Source organism: Cebus imitator, unplaced genomic scaffold, assembly GCF_001604975.1.
Source record: "Cebus imitator isolate Cc_AM_T3 unplaced genomic scaffold, Cebus_imitator-1.0 Scaffold338, whole genome shotgun sequence".
NCBI lineage: Eukaryota > Metazoa > Chordata > Mammalia > Primates > Cebidae > Cebus > Cebus imitator.
Window position 1 is genome coordinate 1,604,551 of NW_016107653.1, and position 25,446 is coordinate 1,629,996.

Genomic DNA, 25,446 nt, shown 5'->3' on the forward strand with positions numbered 1-25,446 from the left:
CCCATCACCCTCGCCCCCAGCTCAGCCTAGAGCGCCAGGGGTCCGAGGTGGAGCGTTCGGACACACGCCCAGTTTGGCCAGGCTCGGGAGGAGAGTCCGGGTGCGGCGAGGTGGGCCTCTGGGACTCACCCTTACTCCTTCACCGTTCGCTCCTCTTTATAGCTACCGGGGCCAAAGGTTGGGGACTCGGGGCGCGGCTGGAGCCTACAGCTCCCGGAGCATAGTTAAGCGTTAACCCGCAGGCCCTGGGCCAGGGTGCTGGGCTGCTGTGGGCACCCGGTTCCGCCCGACCGGGAGGCGAAGCGGGGGGTAGGGCAGAGACGGGAGGGGATGGGGTCTGCGCAGGGTGCGGGGTGAGCCGGGGAGGCCAGCGGAGCCTGGGGCTGGGCGGGGTGAGCCGGAAGGCCGGTGGGCCAGGGCAGGAAGGGAGGGTGGGTGGGCCTGGAGCTGGGGCGCGGGGGCGGGACCCCGCGCGTGGCTGCGGGGCGCGCTCACCTGGCGGCCGCGGACCCGCCCTAACCTGGTTTCCGGCGGGGCGGGGCGCGGCGCGGCAGGGGCGGGGAGGGGGCGTGCCCGGGGCGGGGCGTTCCGGGGGCGGGGCTGGGCTTCCCGCAGACGTCAGGGACCCGCGCGCGAGGCCGCAGGCGGCCGCTCTGCCGTGGGCTCGGCCCGGGCTGCCGCGAGCGTGCGGGCCGCGCCGGGCATGTCCTAGGCGGCGGCCCCGCCCAGCGCTCGGCCGGGCGGGCGGGAGGGCCAGGACCGAGCCGGGCGGAGCCGGAGACCAAGCCGGGGACTGAGGCGAGCTGGGAACCGAGCCCGAATCGCAGGTAGGACGCGCCGGCCCAGCGCTGGCCGCGGCCCGGGCCTCCCACCGCCCGCACCTGCACGCTTGTGGGGCTGCACGGGGCGCGGGGTCCCGGCCGAGGCTGGACAAAGGCTCAGGGATAAGGGGTGCGCCCGGCGCACCTGGCCAGGCCGGTCTCCGCCGCCGCGGAGGCGGCCCAGGTCTGCGCCAGGCCGGGAGGAGCCGCCCCACGCGCGTCTACGCGGCCTGGCTGGGTACGTTTCTATGCGGCCTGGGGAGGGGGCGGCAGGCCTGGGCGCCCCGGTCCCCGCCCCGGCACCGGCTCGGCCATGGCTGCCCCCGGAGAGCGCTGATTCAGAAGGCGTCGCTCCCTCCCCCGCCAGGCCCGGCGCTCCCGCCCGGCCGCCTCTCTCCTGGCCTGGCCTCTTCTCCCGCGGTCCCTCCCTCCGTCTTCCTCCTCCTCCCCTCTCTCCTCATTTCCCTTAGCCGCCGTCTGCCTGCTGTCCCGGCCTCTCCCGGCCTGTGCGCTCCTTCCACCGCCGGCCTGCACCACCCGGCTCGCTGCCCTTCCCCGCCCCTGGGCCCCTGCCATCTTTCCCTGCCTCACCTCCTACTGTGGCCCTTACGGCTGGGACTGCAAGTTTGGGGCGTTTATTTTTCTTCCTCTTAGCAACGGTGGCCAGCCTAGCCCCGAGGCAGCCGAAAGCGGTTTTGGAGCGTCGCTGGCTCCCAGGCCTTTTCAGGGTGGGCGGCTGGGGCAGCGGCTGGCCTGGCTCTGGCATGGCCACATCACCAGGCTCTGGGGCTCGGGTTCTCTTTGCCTTAAGCAGGGGCTGTGGCTTCCTCAGGGTGGGCCGCGGCAGGTGATGGCAGAGTGTGAGGGCTAGGAGGGCTGGCTGGGGGCCGGCGGTGCAATGGTGGGGTGGGCCCTGCCGGATAGAGCACCCTATGGTCTCCCCCAGCAGCCCTGGGGGGAGGGCGGGGCTGTAGAGGCCTCCTGGGGGCTCCACTGCCTGGGGCCGCAGAAGCATCAAAGCCCCACCCCTTGCCTAGGGCCTGCCTGCCTGGCTGGAGCCTGGGTTCCTGGTTTAGGAAGGGCAGGGCCCCCAGGGTGGAGCTACCTTCTCCTGGTGAGGATTTTTCTACATCTTCCCACCTGCCTGCCTAAGGTGAGGGTTTACCATGGGCTGTGCGGTCACTTGGGCGTTCACACTGGCTGGAGCTGGGTGTTGGTTTTCCCTGCTGCTCACCGAAGGGAGCTGAGATCTGGTAAAGAGCCTCAAAGCTGAAGATGTTGGGTGTGGGCACTGGGCAAAGCAGGGACAGGGTCCACCTTCAGGGCAGGGCCAAGGCTGCTGAGATGATGAGATTGACTCACTCTTCTGCCTTTCACCCTCACGTGGTTGTGGCCTTGCCCCTGCCCTCACGTTGCACTCAGGCCAGCAGCCTCCCCTTCTCCTCTGCTCCCCTGGGCCCAGCCACTGTCATCTCTGTCCTGGGTTATCGTCCTCACTTCTTGACTGGTCTCCTGGGTGAGAGCCCCATGCCCACTCAGGGACTCCGGGGCTGGCCTCACAGGTGTGTGACCTGGACACCCCCACGAGCCCTTGCTTGGACCCCACACTTGGTGTCTTGCTCAGCTCCCCTCCTCATGGTTTTTGAACAAGGGCACCACGTTTTCTTTCTGTGCTGGGCCCTGCAGTGAGGGAGCTCTTTAGGGACTTCATCCGCCTCCAGGACCAGCCACAGGACTCCCAGGGGAATGCGAGGCCCTCCATCCCTCTGCGCTGTCCCTCTGCGCTGGTGGCACCCGCTGTTCTCTCTTCCTGGAATGCAGTCCCTTCATGGGCTCACTTCCACCCCTATCCTGCTGAGCCCGGATGCTGCCTCCCAGTGAGCCCCCTCCCCGCCCTGCCTCTGTGTTCCCTGTGTCCCTCTTTGTACCTTCTCATGAGCCATTTCTGTTCTCCATGCCTGCCCCTGCTGAAGGGAGCGCCGGGATTCTGGGACTCTGTGTTTCGGTCACGGCTGGCTCAGCCCAGGCCACCTAGCTCATGGCAGCACTCAGATGTGCTTCATGGACCGTCGGTGCCGTACAGTGGGGTGGGGTGCCCAGGACATGTGTGCTTGCGGGCTCCGGTGTGCAGGGTGCATGTTAGCGGCGTATAGGGCCCCTGGCTGCCCAGGGTTGGGTCTCGGGGTGACATCAGCCCTGGCCATTACTCAGGCTGTCCCCCTCTTAACCTCCAGACTGCTACCAGGCTCCCTGCTACTAGCCCCTGACCACACCAGCCCCTCAGACCACCTCCTCTTTGTTGATGTCACTGGGAAGGTGGGCACCAAAGCTTATTTCCTTCTTGGGCACTGAAGGGGTTGCCTGATGCTGCCCTTGCGCCATGGCCACCAAGGGACGTTTGGCCTCCTCTCAGTGGTGGACATATTGATGACTCAGGGCCCCTGTCTCCAGTTCTGTCCCTGCTGCCTGTCACCCCAGTCCCTGTCTGGGGCTCAGTCTCAGAGTGTCCTGCTGTGGGGAGTGGGCCCTCTGGTTCAGTGTGTGTGCTGGGGTCAGTCTGGTACTGTGGACCTGGCATCATGGGGAGCCTGATGGACCATGCTGGGTCCTGCCCATGAGCTGCTCCTGGTGGGTCACATGGAGGTGGGGTCACATACAGGCAGTGCAGCCAGTGTCCCCATGAACTTCAACCCCTGACACCTGGAAGACAGAAGACATTAGGTGTGCTGGGGCCTGGAGGATAAGGGAGGACCAGGCAGCCTTAGCCAGGGATGGATGTGATGGGGAAGGCCGGTCACGAGGGAAAGGCCTGGCAGTGGGACTCAGGATCATCCTCAGGGAGGAGGGGTGGCTTGGCGAGGCTGGAGCCCAGCTTCTCCGGAAGCTGCCCGCTTGCCTTGGAGGGACAGGATCTGGGCTGGGCCTTGGATGTGTCCAGGGCGTCCCACTCTAACAAGCCCCTCTTCCCCAGGGCCAGCCAGCACCAAGATGAGCGCCACGTCCTGGTTCCTGGTGAGCAGCAGCGGCGCCCGCCACCGGCTCCCTCGAGAGCTCATCTTCGTGGGGCGTGAGGAGTGTGAGCTCATGCTGCAGGTTCGCAGGGGGCACTTGGGGCCAGGAGGGTAGGGGTGGACAGTCCCGTCCCTCTAGGGGCCAGGAAGGTGCCCACCCCACTTGCTGCAGGCCACCCTGGCCAGGAGGCCACCATGCAGCCTGGGCCAGGTCTCTTGACCTGGGCCCAGGATGTACCGTGGGTTCTGTGGGCGCGAGCAGAGGCGGGGATGTGCTCACAGGCTCGGGTCCCTGCCCTGTTCATATCCCTGTCTCTGACAGGAGGGTGCTCAGGCTTTTGTCAGGTTCTCAAAGTCATTGGGGTCCCTAGAAGTGTGAGTTGGCATCCTTGTGCAGAGAGGGAGCTGAGGCCTCGGCTTTGCGAGGTGCTGGAAAGCCAGTCTGTCTATACCCTTGTTGTCTGGGAGCCCCGCCTGCGCTGTGAGTGCCGCCTGAGCGGGGGTCCCAATGTCTTGGTCCCACCTGCATCCTGATGAAGGCTGGTGCGTTTTGATGGTCCCCAGGCATGAAGGGGCTCTTCTCAGAGCATGAGAGCCTGCCAGGCACCTGCACTGGCAATTGGAAGTTTCTCTGGCCCGGGTTTGAGGTCTGAGTTTGGCTTCGTGGGGGTTTGCGATCTGGCTGTTTGAGAACCAAGAGCAGGGTGCTGAGCTGACCACATAGGTCCATCCTGGCCGGCCCGAGGTCCTTCTTCCACCCTGTGTCCCTGCGAATGAGTTGGGCTCCCTGTCCTGGCTTACCCCAAGCATGGCATGTGGGCCCCTGACCCAGGTGGATGGCACTGTCCAGTCTAGCTGAGGGCCTGCAGGTGCAGGGAGCCGTTTTGCCCAACAGGGTCCCATTACCTCACTCAGGCCTTGCTTCCTGATGCCGAGTGCCACTGCCACAGGCGCCCAGACTGTGCTAGGCTCTGATGAGGTGGGCAGGCCTCGGGCTGTGGCGAGGGGTCCTGGCCACGTGCGCATTCCCTGGGGCAGACCGTGTTTGTCTGCCTCTGCCCAGGGCAACCCCACCCAGTATTGCTGCATGTGTCCTGCTGCGGTAGGAATGTTTGTATCCCCTGCAATTCAGAGGTCAAACTTCATTCCCAGCGTAGTAGCTTCAAGAGATGGGGCCTTTGGGAGGTGACTAGGGCGTGAGGCTTTGCCCTTGGGAATGGGATCAGGGCCCTTAAAAAGAGGCTGGAGGAAGCTGACTTGCCCCTTCTGCTCCGTGGGGATGCAGCATTCAAGGTACCATCCTTGAAGCAGAGACAGGGCCCTCTCCAGACACCAGATCGGCTGGTGCCTTGAGCTTGGGCTTCCAGCCTTCAGAACTGTGAGCAGTACATTCCTGTGATTTCCACATTACTCAGGAATTTTGTTACAGCAGCTGGGATGGACTAAGTCCTGACATCCCAGCTTCTCCCCAGACGTCCTCTGACTTGCTTGAGCCTGGACCCAGCAGGTCTCTCACCTTGCAGTTGGTTGTTCCGGCTCTGAAGTTCTTTAATCTGGAACATTCTCTCCCCTTTTTCTCTTTTCTTCATGCCTTTGGTAGCCAGAGAGAGTCGGTGGCTGGGGGCAGGAGTCAGCAAATGTTTTCTACAAAGGGCCTGGTAAAGATTTTAGGTTTTGCGGGCCATGAAGTATCCACTGCAGCCCAGCCCTGTGGCCATGGCGAGGGGCGGCCAGGGAGCGTGCGTGAGCAGCGGAGGCTGGCGCGGCAGTACCTGCACTTCATTTATGGACGTTGAAGTATCGATTTCCCATCATTTTCATGTGTCATGAAATAGTCCTTTGATGATTTTCAGTCACTTAAAAGTGTAAAGGTCATTCTTAGTTTTCAGGCCATCCAAAGACAGGCAGCAGGCCGCAGGCTGTGCCCACTGCCTCATAGGGCCCACTGCCGGATTTGGCTGGTGGCTCCTATGGTCCATGTGCAGGGGTGGCATCAGAGATGGCCACGCTGCTCTACCTAGGGTGGCCAGGAGGGCTTCTCGCAGGAGGCACTTTGGGGCCTCTGGAAGAAGCCAGAACCAGCCTGCAGGCAGGGGACTGGTGTGGGTGGTCTTCCTGCCCACCCCTGCACCAGGCCTGCTCTGCCTGCTTCTCCCTGGGGTGAGAAAAGGTGCTGGGAGCAGGGTGCTCAGGGTGAGTTTGGGGTCCGATTTCAGACTGCACCTGTCAGTGGAGCCCTGAGCAGGTAGGAGCGTTGAGGGCTTCCCAGCTCTCCTCGGTGGCCGCCGCTGGCCTGGGCCCTCACTGGGGGTGGGTGGTGTGGCCATTGTAAGATGCATCTCCGTGGGGAAACTGAGGCTCAGGGAGGCCTTGCAGGTGCGGCGAGTGTGGGAAGGCGGCCGCCTCCTGGTGCCCCTGCAGCAGCCTCCTGCCTGCCCACCCCTGCCCCCTGCGGCCTCTATTACCCTTACTCACTCCCTGTGCAGCTGCCCTAGAGGCTTCTCACTCCCACCCCGTAGCCCCACGTCTGGCTTCTGGGCCCCTGTGTTGCCCCCACCTCAGGATGTTTGCACCAGCCATCCATCCCTGCAGCAACTTCCTTGGCAGCTGTGCCAGGACCCCCACCCTCTTGGCTCATGCTCGGGGGCCTCAGTGGCCCTTTCCAAACACTGCTGCTCCCCCGAGGCCCTGTCCACCTCTGCTCAGACCATCCACATACTGCCTGGAGCCTGCCCTGTCCTCAGCTTCCAGCCTTCTCCTGGACAGCTGCTGCACTGCGGCCTCTCAGAGGCATCCCAAGCTCGGGCAGAACAAAACCTGCCACCCACTGTCCCTTCCACCTGGGCCCCAGCCAGGGTCCCCTGCCCTCTGCCCAGTGCCACCCCCGCCATACCTCACGCACAGACAGGAACGCAGGCCTCCACTGTACCCAGCCTCTTTCTCCCCACACCTGCCCTGGCTCTCCGGATCTGGCTCACACCCACCTTCCTGTCCTGGAACCTCCACACTCTGTCCCAGCACCCCCTCCACAGTCCTTGCTTTCAACCCCACATCTTTCCACTGGGCAGGGTGCCAAGAAGAGACGCTGCCCTCCTTTGGCATCCATTACAGAGAGGGGCCAGCAGGGTGTCTGGGGTCCAGTCCTGTGTGAAGAAGGTGGTCCTGGGGACTGAGCAGTCAGCAGACACCTGCCTACGTTGTACTGAGGCCCTTGGGGCCAGTGGGGAGGGGGAGGCTGTGGGAAGACAGAGGACAGAGCTGAGCCTGGGCTGTGGGGACAGGACTCAGAGGGGAGACAGGCAGAGTGGGCAGCCCCGTGGCCTGGGCTTTCACTAGGCAAGAGGGGCAGAAGCTTGGACCACAGCGGGCAGAGGGGTGAGGAGTTGTGTTTTGGGCAGAGCTGCCAGCCATGTGCTGTCCCACGGGCCACGCTTTCCAGGGCCCTGCCTTTGTTCCCTACAGTGTCCTTGTTCCCAGTGCAAATGTGGCACAGAACTGGTACCCAGCAAACAGGCGTTAAATGATGCAGGGACGTGGACCCAGGCAGGACTTCCTGCTGTGGCTGGCACTCCTGTGGTGGCTGAAGCTGTGATAGAGGGTGTGGAGGGGCGTGTGTGCATGTGTAAGTGTGCGTGTGCGTACATGCACATATCTATAGGTGCACACATCTGTGCATTGTGCACATGCCTGTGTGTGCGTGTGTCATGTGGGTGTGTGTTCTGCGGGTCTGTGGGGAAGCATCCTCTGTGGGAGTGTGTGACAGCTGGGATTTGCACACTCACATCCTGACCCAGAGACCACAGCCCAAGCAGGCCCGGGCCTCTGCGCACAGCATGTTGGGCCAGTCTGCTGTGGGTGCCTGTGGCCGCCCATGGGGAACTCGGTGAGTGGCAGGAGTTTGTGTCCAGAGCCCTGGCTGCTGCCGCTGCCACTCGGCACAGCTGGGCCAGGCTGTTGCCACAGAGGGCATCAGACGTGAACTTGGGAAACATCTTTATTCTGTTTTAAAGTGAGTACAAATTACTAGACGCATGTCCCAAAATCAATGGGTTTGGAGCGTCTTCCAGCCATGTCACATGTCTGTGTTTGCCTGGCTGTTTCTGCACGAGTTCCTCCGCAGGCCCTGGTTTCTGTTGTTTTAAGTCTTGAGTCCTGGGTGGGGGGCCACCCCTCATGGGTGGCTGGAGGCTTGGCCAAGTGTGGGGCTGCTTCTGGCCTACAGTGCTGGCGCTGGAGAGGGGAGTTTCTGGAAGGGGCTCCCTGTGTGTCTCCAGTGCTTCCGGCAGTCTGGGGAGGGGCTCGGCAGAAGCAGAAGCAGGTCTGGTGAGAGAGCCCTGGCTGGGGGTAAAGTGTCCACCTGGGGTTGGGCCGGACGGCCGGGCTCCGGGTGTTAAGGAGGGTCCTCTGGGGGGTCCTGTGCTGAGTCCGAGGAGCCTGAAGCTGGGGTGGGCTGGGTGGGGTGAGGAAGGTGGGTGTCGGGAGGGGAGGGGCCCTAGACTAAAGGTGAGACCCAGGCCTGGGCAGGGACATGGTGTGCCCAGAGCTGGCAGAGTCATCGGACTGAAGCTTGACTGTGGCCTGGGAGGGGTAAGAAAGCTTTGGAGAGGCCTCAGGGCCTGTGGCAAAGGGGGCTGTGGAGATGGAGGCGGACCGAGGGCTGCCGAGTGGAAGGAAGACACTCCAAACCCATGGATTTTGTGGGCCTTGCTGGAGCCTGTGCTGGAGAGGGGTTTGGTGGGTGAGCCCTCCAGGGAAGGCCTGGGGCGGGCGGGGCTCCAAGGGCCTGGAAGATGTGCAGAGGTGTGTCCAGGAGGAGGCCCCGAGGCCCAGGGGTTCTGAGACTAGGGGAGCAGCAGGGAGATATCCAGGCTGGAAACCCCTCGGGGGGGTCACTCCTCAGCAGAGAGATGGCATCCAAACCACCTGCCCCCAGCCACCTCAGCCCCTTTCGAGGGGACAGGGACAGTAGCTCCCTCCTTTATGCCCCTTGTGGAGCCCGTTCCCTGGGGAGGTCTCATGCTGGCGGGGAGGGGCCTAGCCCAGCCCCAGCCTCAGCGCTTCCTTTCTCTGAGACAGCAGCAGGTCCCTCTGGCCCGGTAGAGCCCACATATCGGGCAGGCTAAGGTGGGGCTGCTGGCCTGTGCACAGAACAGGGTGCAGGAGGAGGTGAGCCCCAACCCCCAAGGGAACACCAGGCCTCCCAGCTTCCAGGCTGCACTCTCAGGCAGGACTCCCTCAGGGCTGCCAACAGGACAGTCAGTGGCCTGGGGTGTCTCCAGCAGCCATCCTAGAGAGCTAGGGAGGGGGTCTCAGGACAGGCTTCTTGGAAGAGGTGAGTGCTGGGGGTGGCCTGTGTCTGGGGCCTTCAGTGCTTGGTGGGAAGTCCGATGGAGGAGGTGATGTCTGGCGTCACCCTCCCCAGGCCAGGATCCTCCCCCAGCCTGTCCGGCAGAGACTGCTGCTGGGGTGGCTAGGAGCCGTGAAGCTGTCTGGTTTTGTTTTGTTTTGAGATGGAGTCTTGCTCTGTTGCCCAGACTAGAGTACAGTGATGCGATCTTGGCTCTCTGCAACCTCTGTCTCCCAGGTTCAAGCAGTTCTCCTGCCTTAGCCTCCCGAGTAGGCACCTACCACTGCGCCCAGCTAATTTTTCTGTCAAGGTCAGACCCACTCTACCAGAGACCTGTGGCTTTGGCTAGCAAGTGAGCTGGCACCAGGAGTCCCACCAGGATCCACCTTCCCAGGGAGGCATGTGGGGCAGGTGGAGCGGCTCACCTGGTCCTGGGAAAGCGTGGTCTTCTTCCGGGCAGGCAGCTCAGGGACAGCTGCACCCAGGACCCTGCTTTCCCCTTTAAACCGCCCTGGCACTCCTGCCCACTTCCTGGGGGGACTTAGGGTCCTGACAGGATGATGTGTGGATCCTGCCCATCCCCCCACCACCCTCCACTGTAGTCCCCACCCCCACCCTCCACCGCAGTCTCCACCCCCCCCTCCACTGCAGTCCCCACCCCCACCCTCCACTGCAGCACCACCACTGTGGCTTGAGCCAGGCACCCTGGGCTTCTGAGTGCCCACTCCTCAGTGGCAGTGGCACTGGCATAAGGCTGGCTCTCAGTGCTGCTGGCTATAGGGTCCACTGCCACGTTGGGTGCCAGAGATAGGTTCCAGCTCTGCAGGGTTCTGTGAGCCGCTCCTGGCTAGTGTGGAGACGAGAAATTGTAGAAATAAAAGACACAAGACACAGAGATGGAGAAAAGAGAGTTTAGGCCCAGGGGTCCACTGCTAACCAGATCGCAGAGACCTGCGGTGGCCCCGAGTGCCGGCAGGCTCTCACTTTTATTGAGCTGCAAATCTGGGGACAGGGTAGATAGGGCACGGTCTTGGAAGTCAGTGACTGGGGGCAGGGTAGATAGGGCATGGCAGTGATAGGTCAAGTACATCACCTGTCATTCAGGTAGGGGCTCAGGAATTTCTGGCACCCGAAGTGAGGTAAGGAGCATAATGCATCAGCACCTTTTCCATACTTATCAAGAAAGAACTAAAACATTAAGATTTATATTACTATTACTGATGATCTTTTCTAAGAACAAAGAGCCAGGTGCAGAAGCAGAACATCATAGTGGACAGCATCACAGAGACGGTTAAGCCCCCGGATGTCTGCGGGCCTCCCTGACAGCCGTCCGGCCTACTGCAAGAGCTTGGAGAAGCGGAGTTTTCTCCTAACTCCTCTGGCGAAGGAGACGTCTCAGCTATTTTGGACATCTTCCCTAGCTGGCTAAACAGCGGGTGCTTTCCCAGTGCTGGCGCAGCCGCACAGCCGAGGCACCCTCTAGCAGCCCTTAGGCGGGTGGGCGTGACAGAGGCTTAGAGCATCTTGCCGTAGGGTCATTCATTTCACAATGTCAACCCAGGTCACACTTCTGACCCTAGAGGCATTAGTAAAAGAATTACGATTACCTATGAATAACTAAGATCACATATGAATAACTAATAACTACTACAGTTATATTTCTAGTTACTTTTTTCTTCATTATTTATATGGAAATAGGCTGAGGCCTTTTGTTCCTGCCTCTGCACTTATGGGATCTCCCCTCTACAGCTAGCCACCATGAGCCCCCGCCAGCTGCAGCTTCCCTGCCCTGGCACCTCTGCAGAGGTCTCAGCCAAGATGGACCATTGAGCCCGTGTCCCCCACCAGCCCCTGCTGTGCGTTCTCCTCTCTGAGTAAGGAAGGAGGCCCTGCCCTGAGTGCTTCTAGTCCTTGCCAGGGTTGCTGGGGGAGGCCCCACACCAGTGTTGAAGGATGGGGCCCAGTGGTGGGGCAGTGATGCCCAGCTACTGGGGCGGCCTGCACATGGCAGGCTGAGAGTGACCAACCTGAGGGGCCCGCGCTCTCACCTGGGAGACTGAGAAGCCATGCTGGCACTCAGGAGGGATGTCCAGGTCCTAGTCATGTGGACTGTGGGCCGTCCTGTCCCAGGGCTGGGGGACTTCCTTCAGACCCATTGCTGCCTGTGGAAGCTGGCCTGGTGTCTTGTGGGTACACTGCCTTGATGTTCCGTAGGTGGTAGTGAGGGGCACACACTGTCTGGGGCAGGACTCAGTGGCTTCCCTGGGTCAGCTGATTCTGCTGGCCTTTCCTGAGGCTGCCCGCCAGGTCTGTGGCTCTCAGGTTTGGGGCAGGAAAGGTGGAGTGGCGGGCCGGGTGGGCAGTGGCCGTGCTCACAGCATGTGAACAAGTAGAAAGTATCTCCCCATGCCCCAGCGGGTCAGTGACGGGGGCTTCGCTGTGGCCTTACAATTGGACGACTGGGGTTGACCTTGTGAGGACAGTGGGGCACCTGTCCTCAGGGCATGGTCCTGGGTGGACTGGTGGCCTGGAAAGGGTCCACAGCACTCAGGTGGACCCACCAAAGGTATGGACGCTGGCTGAGAGTTGTGCATGTCCCTGTGGGGCTGGGCCAGGAGTAGGGGAGGGCTCCCTGAGACAGCCCCCCTCACTGCCAGCCTGGCTGCCACCACCTGACCTTGGGAGGGAACAGTGTGTGCCAGATGACCAGAGGGCTCCCACCACTCCCACGGCCCAGCCAGGAGCAGCACTGGGGAGGGCAGTCATGGGGCAGCAGCAGAGGGTAGGGGATGTGGCCCTGGCATCTTGCCAAGTCCTGGTCTGGAGGCAGGGTGGGCACACTCTGGTAGGAGGCCTGAAGGCTACTGCTGGTGTGTGGAGGGCAGGGGATGGAGCAGGGGTGCCTCTGCCTCCTGGGTGTCATCTCCTCCCATGGAGCACCTGAGAGCCAGCTGTGTGTCTCCCCAGTCCCGCAGTGTGGACAAGCAGCATGCCGTCATCAACTATGACCAGGACAGGGACGAGCACTGGGTGAAGGACCTGGGCAGCCTCAATGGGGTGAGTGCCAGAGGCCCTGGCCTGGCATTTTAGCAGCCATACCCTTCAGCCCTGGCCCCTCCCTCTCAGCTGTGGGCCCTCCCCCAGCCCTGGGCCCTCCCCCAGCCCTGGCCCTCCCTCTCAGCCCTGGGCCCTCCCCCAGCCCTGGGCCCTCCCTCTCAGCCCTGGGCCCTCCCCCAGCCCTGGCCCCTCCCTCTCAGCCCTGGGCCCTCCCCCAACCCTGGCCCCTCCCTTTCAGCCCTGGTCCCACCCCAAGATCTGGCCTCTCTTCCAGATCTGTCCCCATCCCCAATTGCAGAGGCCCCAGGCCTCCCCAGAAGGCTTCCCCTGGCAGGGACTTAGGACCCCCAACAGTCAGACTATGCTTACATGGAGAAGGGACCCTTCAGATGGGGAGGGAAGCACTGGGCTGGGGAATGGGGCCCCTAAGATGGAAGGAGCTGTGCTTGGGTACCCAATCTGGGGGGGTGTGATCCTTTCTTCTGTGAGTTGGGAGTGGCAGGGGCAGGAAGGTAACTAGAAGGGAACGGGGTGTAGGGTGGAAGCAGGCAGGAAGGATGGAGGCCCCTCTCTGGGGGTGTGTCTGTCCCCGAGGTCCCTGTCTCTTGCTGAGCTTGGTGGACTCCAACTTGCCCTAGGACACTCCATCTTCACTGCACCCTGCAGTCCTGAGCTGGGGGGCCCTAGCGGCCTCTGTGGGACACTCCATCTTCACTGCACTCTACAGTCCTGAGCTGGGGGGCCCCAGCGGCCTCTCAGCAGCCCCTCAAGGATCTCTGGCCAGGGGGCTCAGGCTGCTGGGTTCTGTCCTGAGCTCCCTCCTCCTGCAGCATGCTTGTCTGATAAAGCAGCTGCCCCTGAATGGCTGCACAGCAAGTGGCCGCTCCTCTGCCTGTGTGGGCTGCGTCAGCCACATGGGCTTTGAGAGGGTCCCCAGGGCTGCTGGCCCGGGTTGCATGGCACCAGCTGGGCCAGTGCTCCTGGGCCCTCCATCGCTGGCTACCTCTCAGGCCTGTGATGCCCACACACCTGCCTCCCACCTACCTCTGGGATTGGCACATTGACACCCCTGCCAGCGGGCAGCCTGGAGGGGGGTATCAGACCCGCTGAGGCCTGACCCCTGGCCAAGGGCCACCACAGGGCAGGCCTAAGCATATTGTGGGGTCGGAGTTGGGGCTGGGGCCAGCACGAGGCTGTGTGGCTGAGAGGAAGCACTTTTTAGAGGAGTCTACTTCACAAAGATGCTCAAAGGGTTCTGTTCCAGAGGGTTCTGTTGGGGTCCCTGCAGTGCTAGGTGGGCCCCGGTGCCTCAGTGCCCCTGGCCCACAGCTGTGGAACTTGGGGCTGGGCACCTGTGCTGCTGGTGCCTGGGACAGTGCTGCACAGGCCCCGCTCTCCGTGGGTTCCAGAGAGTTGGTGCCCCCCATCACCCCGCCCACAGCCGCCCACCCGCTCAGCTCCACCCTGCTGCCACCTGTTTTCCCTGCAGACGTTTGTGAATGACATGCGAATCCCGGACCAGAAATATGTCACACTGAAGCTCAACGACGTCATCCGCTTCGGATACGATATCCTCCTCCCAGCCCCTTCCTCCTGGGCTTCTCAGTCCCCAGGGCCATAGTCACCCTGCTACTCCAGCAGCAGAGCTGTCACCGCTGGGCCCACGGGGCTACAGAGCATGGAGGATGACCCTAGGGCTGGGCCCCACCTGCTGATGGTCCACCCCAAGGAATGCTAGTCCCTGAAGCCTGACCCCAGTGGATGCCCTGGCCATGGGCACCTGCTACTTACCCACCCACCCAACCTGAGGTCACATGGGGCCCGGGGAACTGGTGACCACTCCCTGAGACCCCGAGTCCTGGCCTGACCTTGGGACTGTCGGGCACATGGGTGGGCACAGCTGTGCCACCCCGAGAAGAAGGGGGCCCCTCCTCTGCCTGACTCAGTGGGCCCTTGAGCTGGTGCACCTGTTGCTGTGTGTGGACTTCAGCGCAGGCTCTTGGCTTTTCTGCTCTGTGTTCACCTTAATGCGCATCCACATTCCAACATGTATGTGCTGGAGCGGGTGCAGCACCGGGTTCCGGAGGAGGCGCTCAAGGTCAGTGCTGGCCACGCCCGGGGGTCATCCTCCCCACGAGGGCTCAGCCGCCCCATCGTCCCCTCCATGCTCCCACTTCCATCTCCTCGGCAAACATTCTCCGGGCCTTGTGGGCGCCATGAGTCAGGCCAGCCTGTCCTGCCCTGCCAGATGGTCCAGTCTGGCAGGTGGGAAGGTAGTCATTACCCCCAGCCTGCTGCAGTGACAAGATGGCAGGGGCACTGGGGCGTGGGCACCACTGTTGTGGATGCAGCAGGACTGGGACTCTGGGAGGGGCCTGGGAGGAGGCACACTGCATGGTCAGCCTACTGGAGCTCCTGGACTTTCTGAACTGCGGTGTGGGGCACTGGCAGGTTCAGCTCTGGCTCACAGAACAAGCAGCTCGTTGGGTGTGTCGGGTGGCCAGAGCCACAGAGGCCACAGGGCTCACCCTGCAGGAGGGTGCAGCAGGGCTGAGGCGGGGGCAGGAGCCTACCTGGGAGCAGGGGGCCCCATTCAGAGGGCTAGGAGGGTATAGAGCCCCTGAGCCCCCCAGCATCTTTTTGGGGGTGTCTCTCAGGTTAAGGAGTTTTGGGGCCTCATAAAGGGCTTTAGATTGATTCTCTGACATTACAGTTATTTGCAGTCTTTGAAGCTGAAGGGATTAAGGGTCTCTAGACAGAGTGTTAGGGTCTCTGAGGCTGGGGAAATGTGGTTTCTCTGTGAGTGAGCTATTTAGGGTTCCTTAGGCTCAGGGGATTTGAGGATCTACGTGTTAGAGGATTTGGCGTTCCTCTGAGTGAAAGGATTTGAGTTCTCTGGAGCTGAGGTACTTTGGGGTCTCATGCTGAGGGGATTAAGTTCCTCCAGGTTAGAGATTTGAAGTCCTTCAAGGTGGCGGGATTTGGGGTCACTTCAGGCTGAGAGGATTTGTTGCTTCTCAGGGTGAGGGGATCTGAGGTCTCCCAGGCTGAAATGTGAAGGTCTTAGACTGAGGGTTTGTAAGGGTTTCACACTACACGGCCAAGGCCCCCCGAGTTCCTGTCAGTCTCTCTGCTCTCCTCCCACGCTGCCCACCCTGGCCGGGTGCCCTCTTGGAGCCCCTCAGGAGGTAAAAACTGCCCCCAGCATATTGATGAGGCCGCCATGGGGGTGGCCAGAGGCAGGAAGGAGGGGTGCTGATGGCTGATGATGGCAGTCTTCAGGGATGGGCATCCTTGAGGGTCCTTTCCCCCGTGTGCTGAGGACACACACGGCCAGGGCTCCTGTGCGGGCGTGAGGGTCCTGGGTGGGAGGAGTGTTTCCTCTCCCTCGATTCGTGGAGCACAGATTCAGGGCCCTGATCAGAGCTCCCCAGTAGCCCTGTGTTGCCGGGTGCTTAGCCCATTCCTCAGATGGTCTCTGAGCAGCACAAGGCCCCCCAGCCTGCCAGGGGCAGGGCCCAAGGGAGCCAGGTTCTGTCTGATGGCACAAGCAGCCCTGCTGCCACCCCAGGGCCCCCATTCTGATGACCTCGGCCTGTTGTGCCCTGCCACACCCAAGCAAGCCCCTGCTTCCCCTGGAAGCTGCCCCACCTCAGGCTTGAGCTGAACCCCGAGCTGTGTGACCCAGGCAGGCTCAGGCTTTGTTTGCTCTTTTGGGGTTGGGGGGGCGTTAGGGAGAGCTTGTGACATGCAAAGTCATACCTGGGACCTCTGGATGGATGGATAGCTGGGCCCCGTCCCTTGCCCCATCTGGCCTGCCCACAGCACGAGAAGTACACAAGCCAGCTGCAGGTGAGCGTAAAGGGCTCGGCGCCCAAGAGGAGCGAGGCAGTGCCGGAGCACACGCCGTACTGCGAAGCCTCGAACCCCAGGCCGGAGAAGGGGGACCGGAGACCAGGAACAGGTAGGCCCAGGCAGTGCGGATAGGGTGAGCACACAGGGCCACTGTCAGGCCCTCTGCCCTGCACCTGCCTCCCTGCACCCTCACCCGTGCCACACATGCCCGTGAATACCCACACCCTCACCCACTGCACTCACCTACCTCTGTAGGCCTCACCCCGTCCCCACCTGCCCATACTCTCACTGTTGTACACACACCTGCCCGTGCACACGCCCGGCTCACCCCTGTGCACACCTACCTGTGCGTGCCTGCACCCCTTGGGCCACCAGCTGGGCACCCTGTGTCCCCAGTGGTGAGAGGCAGGTGTTGGGGTGTGCAGCTATGCCCCCTGACATCAGGCATTTGGACTCGATTCTGCAGAGGACAGAGCCAGCAGGGCTCAGGGGTTGGTGGTGTCCAGTGAGACCTGGTTTGTGCCTTTGCAGTCAGTGCGGCAGGTGGGCAGACGTCTGGGAGGTGGGCAGACGTCTGGGAGGAAGGCAGCCGCTGCACAGGTCTGGTAGGCACAAGCAGGGGGTGTGGAGCTGAGAGCGAGAAAGGGCCTGGCTGAGTGTGGGCAGTCGGGATGGGGGTCCAAGCCTGAGGCCCCAGTGTAGGACTCAGGTTCTGGTTAGACAGGTGTATCCGGGGATCAGGCTCTCTGCTCCCACCTTGGTCCAGAAAGGGTTACCTACCTGCCCCCAGCTTTGGCCCCATGTCCCCCTTGTTCCCAGCATCACCCACACATCCACGTTGTGCTGCCACGCAGCTGCTGGTGTTGGGTCGGGATACAGGTCCTCCCAGAATGGAAGCCCGCTGGGGACTAAAGCTTTCCAGAAAGCCACCTGAGCTCCCCAGAGCACCTGTCAGCTTTCAGGCTGTGAAGCACGTGCAGCTGGTGACAGCTAGTGCGGAGCTGTCCCAGAGGTCATGACAGGTACAGCCAGCTAGGCAGCCTGCCTCCTTGGCTCCTTTAGAGCAGGGGCAGCACATTTTGGGGGCCGAGGAGGGGCTAAGGGCCAGCAGCAGATGGGGGACTGCCTGGTAATAGATGCCCCTGCCTCAGCAGCCCCTGGGTGTGATCCTGGGTCAAGAGTGAGTCCCCAGGGAGGGGTAGGCATGTGTGACACATCTCGGGGTCCCTGCATCTCCAGCACAGTGTGCACCTGGCTTCTGACAGGTGACTGGCCTCAGATCCTCTGGCCGCCCAGCAGTGTAAGCAGCTGGGGACTGTGACGCAGAGGCCCACTGGGCTCTGGCAAGGGTGGGGAGAGCATGGGCGGGGGCCCAGGAAGGAGACTGTGGGCATGAGGGCCAGTGCTCTGACCTGAGGGCACTGAAGACTGCTTCTGCTCACCGCTGCCCTCAGGAAGGGCGGGCTGCCAGCTTCTCAGTGGGTCAGAAGTCAGATTCCATCTGAAATACACAATTTTACTTCTGATCATTAAGGCAAACAAAGTAAAATGCCGCAGGGACCATGTAGACTGCCGTTGCCACCCACCCTCAGGGCCACCCGTTTGTGGCCTGAACCATTTACCAAGTGTTGGAGGTGGCTGGCCCCAGGTGTGGGCTCCTCCTGGCCTCTTGCCCTCTGTTGGATAAGCACTGGGCTCAGAAGCCTGGGGCAGGGCTGCAGAGATTTGCTGCCCCAGTATGGGGCTGCTGGCCCCCCCCCACCCTGCCCCAGGGGATGAGCCTCTGAGCACGTCAGAGGGGAGGGAAGAGGGGCCAGGTGGGGGGGGATGGAGGGGGGGAGGGGCCAGGTACACTGGAGCCTCTGAGCACATTGTAGGGGAGGGAGGGACCAGGCAGGGAGGGGCCAGTGAGCAAGCCCGGGACTCAGGATAGTCAACATTCTCCACAGAGGCAGGGCCCTGGGCTGCCACAGGGCTGTGCTGGGAGATGACGCTGGGGCCTGCCCCAGAGTCCAGCCTCTCCTGGGGTGCCAGTTCTCTGCCTTTCGCATTGGGAGCCCCAGCAACACTGAATCTGAACTCTCGCTCCCTCCACAGAGGCAGCTTCTTACCGCACGCCCCTGTACGGGCAGCCCTCCTGGTGGGGTGAGGACGATGGTGGCACGCTGCCTGACACCCAGCGCCAGGGAGAGCCATATCCAGGTTGGTCTTGGGGCCAGGCTGGTGAGACCCTGAGGGCTCCCAGAGGGTAGTGTGTGAAGGGGACGGCCTGGGCTTGAGGAGCCCACTCTGGGGGACATGGGACCTCTCTTCCCTTCTTGGGTGGAGTGGTTGGTCTCGGCTGAGGAGGATGGTGGCAGCTGGCTGCCCCGAGGCCAGTCTGAGGACCTCTTCCCACTCCAGAACGTCCCAAGGGGCCAGTGCAGCAGGAGGGGGAGCTCGACGGCTTCCGCGCCCCTGTTGAGCCTCAGGGCTGTACCTTCCGACGGGAGCCCAGCTACTTCGAGATCCCCACAAAGGAGACCCCGCAGCTGTCTCGGTCCACTGAAGTGCCGGCACACGAGATGCCCACGAAAGATGCGGAGGCGGGTGGGGGCGGAGCGGCCCCCGTGGTGCAGAGCCACGCCTCCTTCACCATCGAGTTTGATGACTGTAGCCCCGGCAAGATGAAGATCAAGGACCATATCACCAAGTTCTCCCTGCGCCAGCGGCGCACGGGCAAGGAGGCCACACCTGGCGAGATGGTGTCAGCTGAGACCAAGGTGGCCGACTGGCTGGTGCAGAATGACCCGAGCCTGCTGCACCGGGCCGGCCCTGGGGACGACCGCCACAGCACCAAGAGCGACCTGCCCATCCACACTCGCACCCTGAAGGGTGAGTGCCCAGCGGACGGCCCTGCCAGTCCCGAGATAGGCAGGGGACTGGGTGTTGGCTGGGTCTGCACGCCTGCCATGCTGAGGGGCCGTTCAGCTGAGGTGACTTCTGTCTTTCAGTTAATTGCTTAGGAACCGCCCGCCTGGTCAGGGGTCTGGCCCTTGAGCGCCTTCCTGTTGCACGTCTTCTCTGCCCCGTGTGGGGGCCCTGAGTGCTGGGCTGCTCTGCCAACTCTCAGGCATGGGGGGATGAGGCTGCCTGAGACCCATTGCCGTTTCCTTTCTGTCAGCCTGACAAGGTGGGGCTCCCTGTCTTCCCCAGGCCACAAGCACGAGGACGGCACGCAGAGCGACTCAGAGGACCCCCTGGCCAAGGCGGCTTCGGCGGCCGGGGTGCCCTTGGAGGCTGGTGGGGAGCAGGTACGGTTGCAGAGGCAGATCAAGCGGGACCCCCAGGAGCTACTGCATAACCAGCAGGCCTTTGTCATCGAGTTCTTCGACGAGGACACACCCCGAAAGAAGCGCTCTCAGTCCTTCACGCACACCCCGTCCGGGGACCCCAAGGCCGACAAGCGCCGTGGCCCCACAACGGCTGACAGGGACCGCCCCAGTGTCCCAGCCCCAGTCCAGGCGGGGGGCCGCAGCTTGGGGCCACAGAGGGCTGGCTCGCTCAAGCGGGAGAAGACAGAAGAGCGGCTGGGCAGCCCCTCCCCTGCCTCCCGGACCCCTGCCCGCCCCTTTGGTAGCGTGGGACGCCGCTCCCGCCTAGCCCAGGACTTCATGGCCCAGTGTCTGCGGGAGAGCTCCCCGGCCGCCCGGCCCAGCCCTGAGAAGGTTCCCCCGATGCTGCCCGCTTCCCTGACACCCCGTGGGGCCAGCCCCGTGGGCCTCCCGACCCCACCGCCCGCCCCCGCTGACCCCCAACTGACCAAGGCACGGAAACAGGAGGAGGACGACAGCCTCAGTGATGCAGGGACGTACACCATCGAGACCGAGGCTCAGGACACGGAGGTGGAGGAGGCCCGGAAAATGATCGACCAGGTGCGGCCAGCGAGAGCCCTCGTGGGGAAGAAGGAGTGGGGAGGTGAGGCCAGGGCGGACGTTGTCCTGCTCCAGCCCAGCTCTGACTCCTGCATCTGGCCCAGCCAGGCAGGAGGGCACCTGGTGTGCTGCCCACAGCCCCACCCCTCGCCTTCCCAGGGCACCGCCGGATGAGTCTGTATCCCAGCCAGCATGCTCCACTGACGGCCAGGCTGCACGTCCTGGCCACCAGCCACTCTGGTCAACCAGGTCCCTGTTCTCCTGGTGGCCTGGGGGTGGCCGGTCAGTGGAGGGTGGGGAGGTGGGCTTTTCTGACCCTCCATGCCTGGGACCATTTCCTCTTGGCAGGTCTTTGGGGTGTTGGAGTCCCCTGAACTCTGCAGGGCATCTTCGGCCACCTTTCGCCCAGTCATCAGAGGGGACAGGGATGAGTCTGGTGACGGGGGCATGGCCCAGCGGATGGCCCTGCTGCAGGAGTTTGCCTCCCGGCCACTGGGTACAGCCCCTCAGGCAGAGCACCAGGTACAAGCCCAGACAACCAGTTCTAGGAGGGGCTGGGCAGGAAGAGGGCAGCGTCCAGGCCGGGCCTGTGGTCAGGGGGCCCCTCAAGGGGCGAGACTGGACTTTCCTCTGAGGGACACATTCACCTGGAGGGTGGGCTGGGGCTTCCATGAGAAGGGATCGGGGCCAGGTGACCCAGGGTCGATTTGAGGTCCTGGGCAAATGGGGTCCGAGGTCAGGACAGGGCCATGGCTGCCCTGCCATCCTGGAACTGAGCTCCATGAGGCTGCCTGGGTTGGGCAGGCAGGGTCATGCCAGAGCAAGTCCAGGTGAGGCGACTGGACCCCTGGCTGCCTTGGCAGGGGCATGCTCGTTCACGCAGTAGGTCCAGGGTGGTGTGCGTGCCCGGGGCTGCTGTTGGGGGCTGCCTGGATGCCCCTCCTGTGCCCTGGACGCCCCTCCTGTGCCCTGGACGCCCCTCCTGTTCCCTGGCGCCCCTCCTGTGCCCTGGACTTCCCTCCTGTGCCCTGGCGCCCCTCCTGTGCCCTGGACGCCCCTCCTGTGCCCTGGACTCCCCTCCTGTTCCCTGGCGCCCCTCCTGTGCCCTGGTGCCCCTCCTGTGCCCTGGTGCCCCTCCTGTGCCCTGGCGCCCCTCCTCTTCCTTGGCACTGGTCCTGTGCTCTGGTACCCATTGCTCCTCACTGTGGGGCTTGCCTGGAAACTCTCCCACCCTTCTCTCCACAGGGCCTCCCAGTGCCAGGCTCCCCTGGGGGTCAGAAGTGGGTGTCCCGCTGGGCCAGCCTGGCTGACAGCTACTCAGACCCTGGCCTCACAGGTGAGTGGCTCCAGTGCTGGGCAGGAACAGGGGTCAGGCCACTGACCACAGACACAGGCTGCATCTTCCTGTACTGGAGGGCCTTCAGACCAGCGGCCCTCTAACCAGCTGCTTTTGTGCTCCACAGAAGACGGCCTGGGACGTAGAGGCGGGGAGCCTGAGGGGGCCCTGCCTACACGCACACGGCGACGTCTCCCTCAGCTGCCCAGCGAGAGGGCCGACAGCCCTGTGGGCCCCGAGAGCAGCAGGAGGAGCGGGCCTGGGCCACCGGAGCCAGGCGTCGAGCAGGCCAGCCGCCTCTTGGGCCAGGAGGAGTTGGACCCTGACAGCCTCAGTGATGCCAGTGGGTCAGATGGGGGCCGAGGCCCTGAGCCAGGGGTGGAGCCACAGGACAGCAGACGCAGGAGCCCCCAGGAGGGGTCCATGTGGAGCAGGGGTCGGCGCTCGCCAAGGGCCCCTGGGGAGCCAACTCCAGCTTCTTTCTTCATCGGGGACCAGAATGGGGACGCTGTGTTACCTAGGAAACCACTTGTGGCTCCAGGGGATGGGGAGGGCCCAGGGCGGGCAGCTCAGCCCAGCCCCCCAGCTCGGGATGGTGTCTATGTCAGTGCCAACGGGAGAATGGTCATCCAACTGCGGCCTGGACAGTCCCCAGAGCCTGACAGCCCTGCCCCTGTCTTTCTCCGGCAAGAGAGCTTTATTAAGGAGCCGGCCAGTGGTCCCCCAGCGCCTGGCAAGCCCCCCCACATACCCAGCCACCCGCTTCTACAGGACCTGGCAGCTACCCGGGCCGCACGCATGGACTTCCATTCCCAGGACACCCACCTGATCTTGAAGGAGACTGAGACGGCCCTGGCGGCCCTGGAGGCCCGGCTGCTCTCCAGTTCTGCAGATGCCGAGTGTGAGGGGGGCAGTGCCCCGAGGCCGCCGGATGATGCCCTGTCAGGGGACTCGGATGTGGACACTGCCAGCACAGTCAGCTTGCGCAGTGGCAAGAGTGGGCCCAGCCCCACCACCCCCCAGGCCCTACAGCCACAGAAGGAGATGTCGCCATCCCCACCGGCTGCACAGGACCCAGGAGGCACCGCCCTGGGCAGTGCCCATGAGCAGCCCTTGGAGAGGCAGCGTCGCCCACTCGGCCCGATGGACATGGGCTGTGGAGAGCCGGTGCGGCGCTCGGCCATACGGCGTGGCCACAGGCCCCGAGGGTCCCTGGACTGGCTTAGTGAGGAGCGTGGCCCTGTCCTCACCCACCCACCCAGCTCAGATGTGACGGCCTCCAACCATGAAACCCCTGAGGCCACAGGGGCAGGACGGCTAGGGTCTCGCCGGAAGCCAGCGGCCCCACCGCCATCTCTGGCTGCTCGGGAGGAGCAGAACCGCGGCTCAGCCAGTTCCCAGAAGGGGCCACAGGCCTTGACCCGCTCTAACAGTCTGTCCACCCCTCGCCCCACACGGGCCTCCCGGCTGAGGCGGGCCCGGCTCGGGGATGCTTCAGACACTGAAGCTGCGGACAGTGAGCGGGGGTCCCTGGGCAACCCTGAGCCTGCGTGCCGGCCAGCTGCTGAGCAGGCCAAGAAGCTGTCGCGCTTGGACATCCTGGCCATGCCCCGGAAGCGGGCCGGCTCCTTCACAGGGACTAGTGACCCCGAGGCAGCCCCTGCCCGCACCAGCTTCTCTGGCCGCAGCGTGGAGTTGTGCTGTGCCAGCCGCAAGCCCACCATGGCCGAAGCACGGGCTGTCGCCAAGAAGGCTGCTGCCACAGCCACCAGCACAGGTCCCCGCCAGCCCTTCAGCAGGGCCCGCTCGGGCAGTGCCCGATACACCTCCAGTGAGTGTCAGGGCGGGTGGGAGGCCAGGGCCAAGGCAGAGCCACCAGTGGGTCTGCAGTGTCCTGGATGCCAGCTGAGTGCTGGCCACGTGCCCCTGGTCCTGGCACGAGAGGAGCCTCTGTTCCCAAAGCTAGGGTGGGTGGGTTGCTAGACTCATGCACACACACGTGCATGGGCCGAGGGCAGGGCCCGCATTCCCCTGGTGTGGGCAGAACACCCTGACCGTCTCTGGCATGGAGAGGTGCCTTCCATCCCTCAGGGTGGGCCTCAGGGCCCCAAAGCCCAGGCTGACCCTCCCCACTCTTCCCGTACTCTTGGCTCAGGCTCCTGGTGGTGTGGGATCCCCACGCCATCTGCCAGTGGGCCTGGGGCCTGGGGCCTGGGGAGGGCTCTCCCAGGGATGTCTGCCACAGCCCGGTGGCTCAGTGAAGAGGGCCGGGTACACCTGTGCCCTCTGCTGGTAGCTGCTGTAACACCCTGCTGAGCCTGCAGGCCCTGTAGCCAGGGAGGGAGGGAGGGAGGGCTGTGAGCAGAGCCCTGCCCCACCCCCAGGTCTGTGGGCACAGTAAGCAGGAATAGGCCGCTGCGGCTGCCGGAGCTGGCCTCCTACCTGGGGTGGCCCAACGTCCGCGTCTGCAGAGTGGGGTCCACCCCACCTGCCAGGGGAGCCGAGCTGTCCTGCGAGTGAATTGGTTTGAGGCCAAGATGCTGCTGCTACTGCCTTCTGCCCTACACCCCCACCCATCCACCCACCCCCGATCCCAGCAGAGCCTCCTCCCTGACTCCCAGCATCCTCTACAGCCCCGCCAGGACTGCTGGCCGCATGGAGCAGGCCCTGCACGTGGTGGAGGCTGAGGCAGCATTCGCTGGAGGAAGGCGTGGGGCAGGGTCGAGGGCCACCCTGCTTGGTAGAGCCTGCTGCCCCTCCCCCACGTGGTGCACTGGTGATGTGCTGCCCAAGCCTGCAACTCGCCAGCATCCCCTCTTGCAGTGCGGGCATTCAGCTGCTGCTGGGCTCAGAGCAGGGGCTGGTGAGGAGGCCAGGACTCTGCCCGGGAGAGGCTGAACCTGAAGCATCGGGTCTGACAAACTGAAGCAGGCACCGGGAAGGGCCGCAGTGGCCTTGTTCAGGCTCTGACTGCTCCTCGCCTGCCTGTGTGCTCCAGCACAGGCTGTAGCAGGTGCTGGTGGGGAGGTTTACTCTGGTTTGGGGTCTCTCAGGTACTGCTTTTCTGCCACTTGTGAGGGGTTTCCCACCCAGTCCAGTGCAGACTGCTCCCGGGACACAGCCGCTGGCCTCTGAGCCCCAGGCCGCCTTTCCTGCATGTGCCCTGGGCTGGTGGGGCCTTGTGGCCCCTGGAGCTCAGCAGCTGTTGGTGCTTCAGTGAAGGGCTGCTGGGTGGGGGCACCAGCCTCAACGCTGTCCAGCTACACAGTGCTGAGCCCTCACCCAGAGGGACCCTAGGACCACCGCAGGGTGCTGAGTGCTGCTTTGTTCTGTTCTTCCTTGCTTTTGAAACCAATTCACTCACCAAGACACGCGTCGCCGGCAGCAGGGTTCGGATTACACGTCCACCTCCGAGGAGGAGTACGGCTCCCCCAAACACACACGCTCCCATACCTCAACAGCCACTCAGACCCCGAGGGCTGGCAGCTCCGCCCGGGCCTGTTCCCGGGCTCCTGGCTCCCGGGACACAGACGACGACGAGGAGGAGGCTGACCCTTATGGTTTCATCGTGCAGACAGCAGACATTGCGGAGATTGCCAGGTTAGCAGTCCATTCAGAGTGAATCCACTGGGTGCTGCTTCTTGGGTGAGAGCACCCAAGGGCAGGGACCAGGCTGGGAGCTCCCTGCTTGAGTGGATAGATGGGGCAGATAGCTGGCTGGCTGGATGGATGGATGCATGGCTGGATGGCTGCCTGGCTAGATGGATGGATGGATGGACAGGGGGTAGGTGGGTAGGTGGGTAGATGGATAGGTTGCTGGATGGGTGGATGGCTGGATGGATAGGTAGGTGGGTGGATGGATGGATGGGTGGATGGATGCGTGGACGGATACATAGGTTGATTGGTGCATGGATGAATAAGTGGATGGATGAATGGATGGGTGGAGGTTGGGTGGGTGGATAGAAGGATGGATGGAAAGTGTGGATGGTGAATGGATGGGTAGATGGGTAGATAGATGAATAGGTAGATGGAAGGGAGAAGTTGAGGGGTGGATGGAAAGTTGGATAGAAGGATGGATGGAAAGTGTGGATGGTGAATGGATGGG

At 63.3% G+C, this 25,446-nt stretch overlaps 1 protein-coding gene across 2 annotated transcripts in view; it reads left to right on the forward strand.

Moving 5' to 3' along the window:
- Nucleotides 1–664: 664 nt before the first annotated feature.
- CEP170B (centrosomal protein 170B) overlaps nucleotides 665–25,446 on the forward strand; it is a 31,253-nt gene continuing 6,471 nt past the window's right edge. The window contains exons 1-13 of one of the 2 annotated variants that reach the window (XM_017505404.2): nucleotides 665–827; nucleotides 3,793–3,914; nucleotides 12,147–12,236; nucleotides 13,726–13,804; nucleotides 14,276–14,334; nucleotides 16,062–16,200; nucleotides 18,189–18,293; nucleotides 18,495–18,965; nucleotides 19,287–20,005; nucleotides 20,354–20,527; nucleotides 21,251–21,341; nucleotides 21,469–23,172; nucleotides 24,710–24,941. In XM_017505404.2, the coding sequence (XP_017360893.1) occupies nucleotides 3,810–3,914; nucleotides 12,147–12,236; nucleotides 13,726–13,804; nucleotides 14,276–14,334; nucleotides 16,062–16,200; nucleotides 18,189–18,293; nucleotides 18,495–18,965; nucleotides 19,287–20,005; nucleotides 20,354–20,527; nucleotides 21,251–21,341; nucleotides 21,469–23,172; nucleotides 24,710–24,941 (3,968 nt within the window). In that variant the 5' untranslated portion in view covers nucleotides 665–827; nucleotides 3,793–3,809. The remainder of the gene's footprint in view (nucleotides 828–3,792; nucleotides 3,915–12,146; nucleotides 12,237–13,725; nucleotides 13,805–14,275; nucleotides 14,335–16,061; nucleotides 16,201–18,188; nucleotides 18,294–18,494; nucleotides 18,966–19,286; nucleotides 20,006–20,353; nucleotides 20,528–21,250; nucleotides 21,342–21,468; nucleotides 23,173–24,709; nucleotides 24,942–25,446) is intronic. The other variant, XM_017505405.2, reaches the window with a different exon arrangement.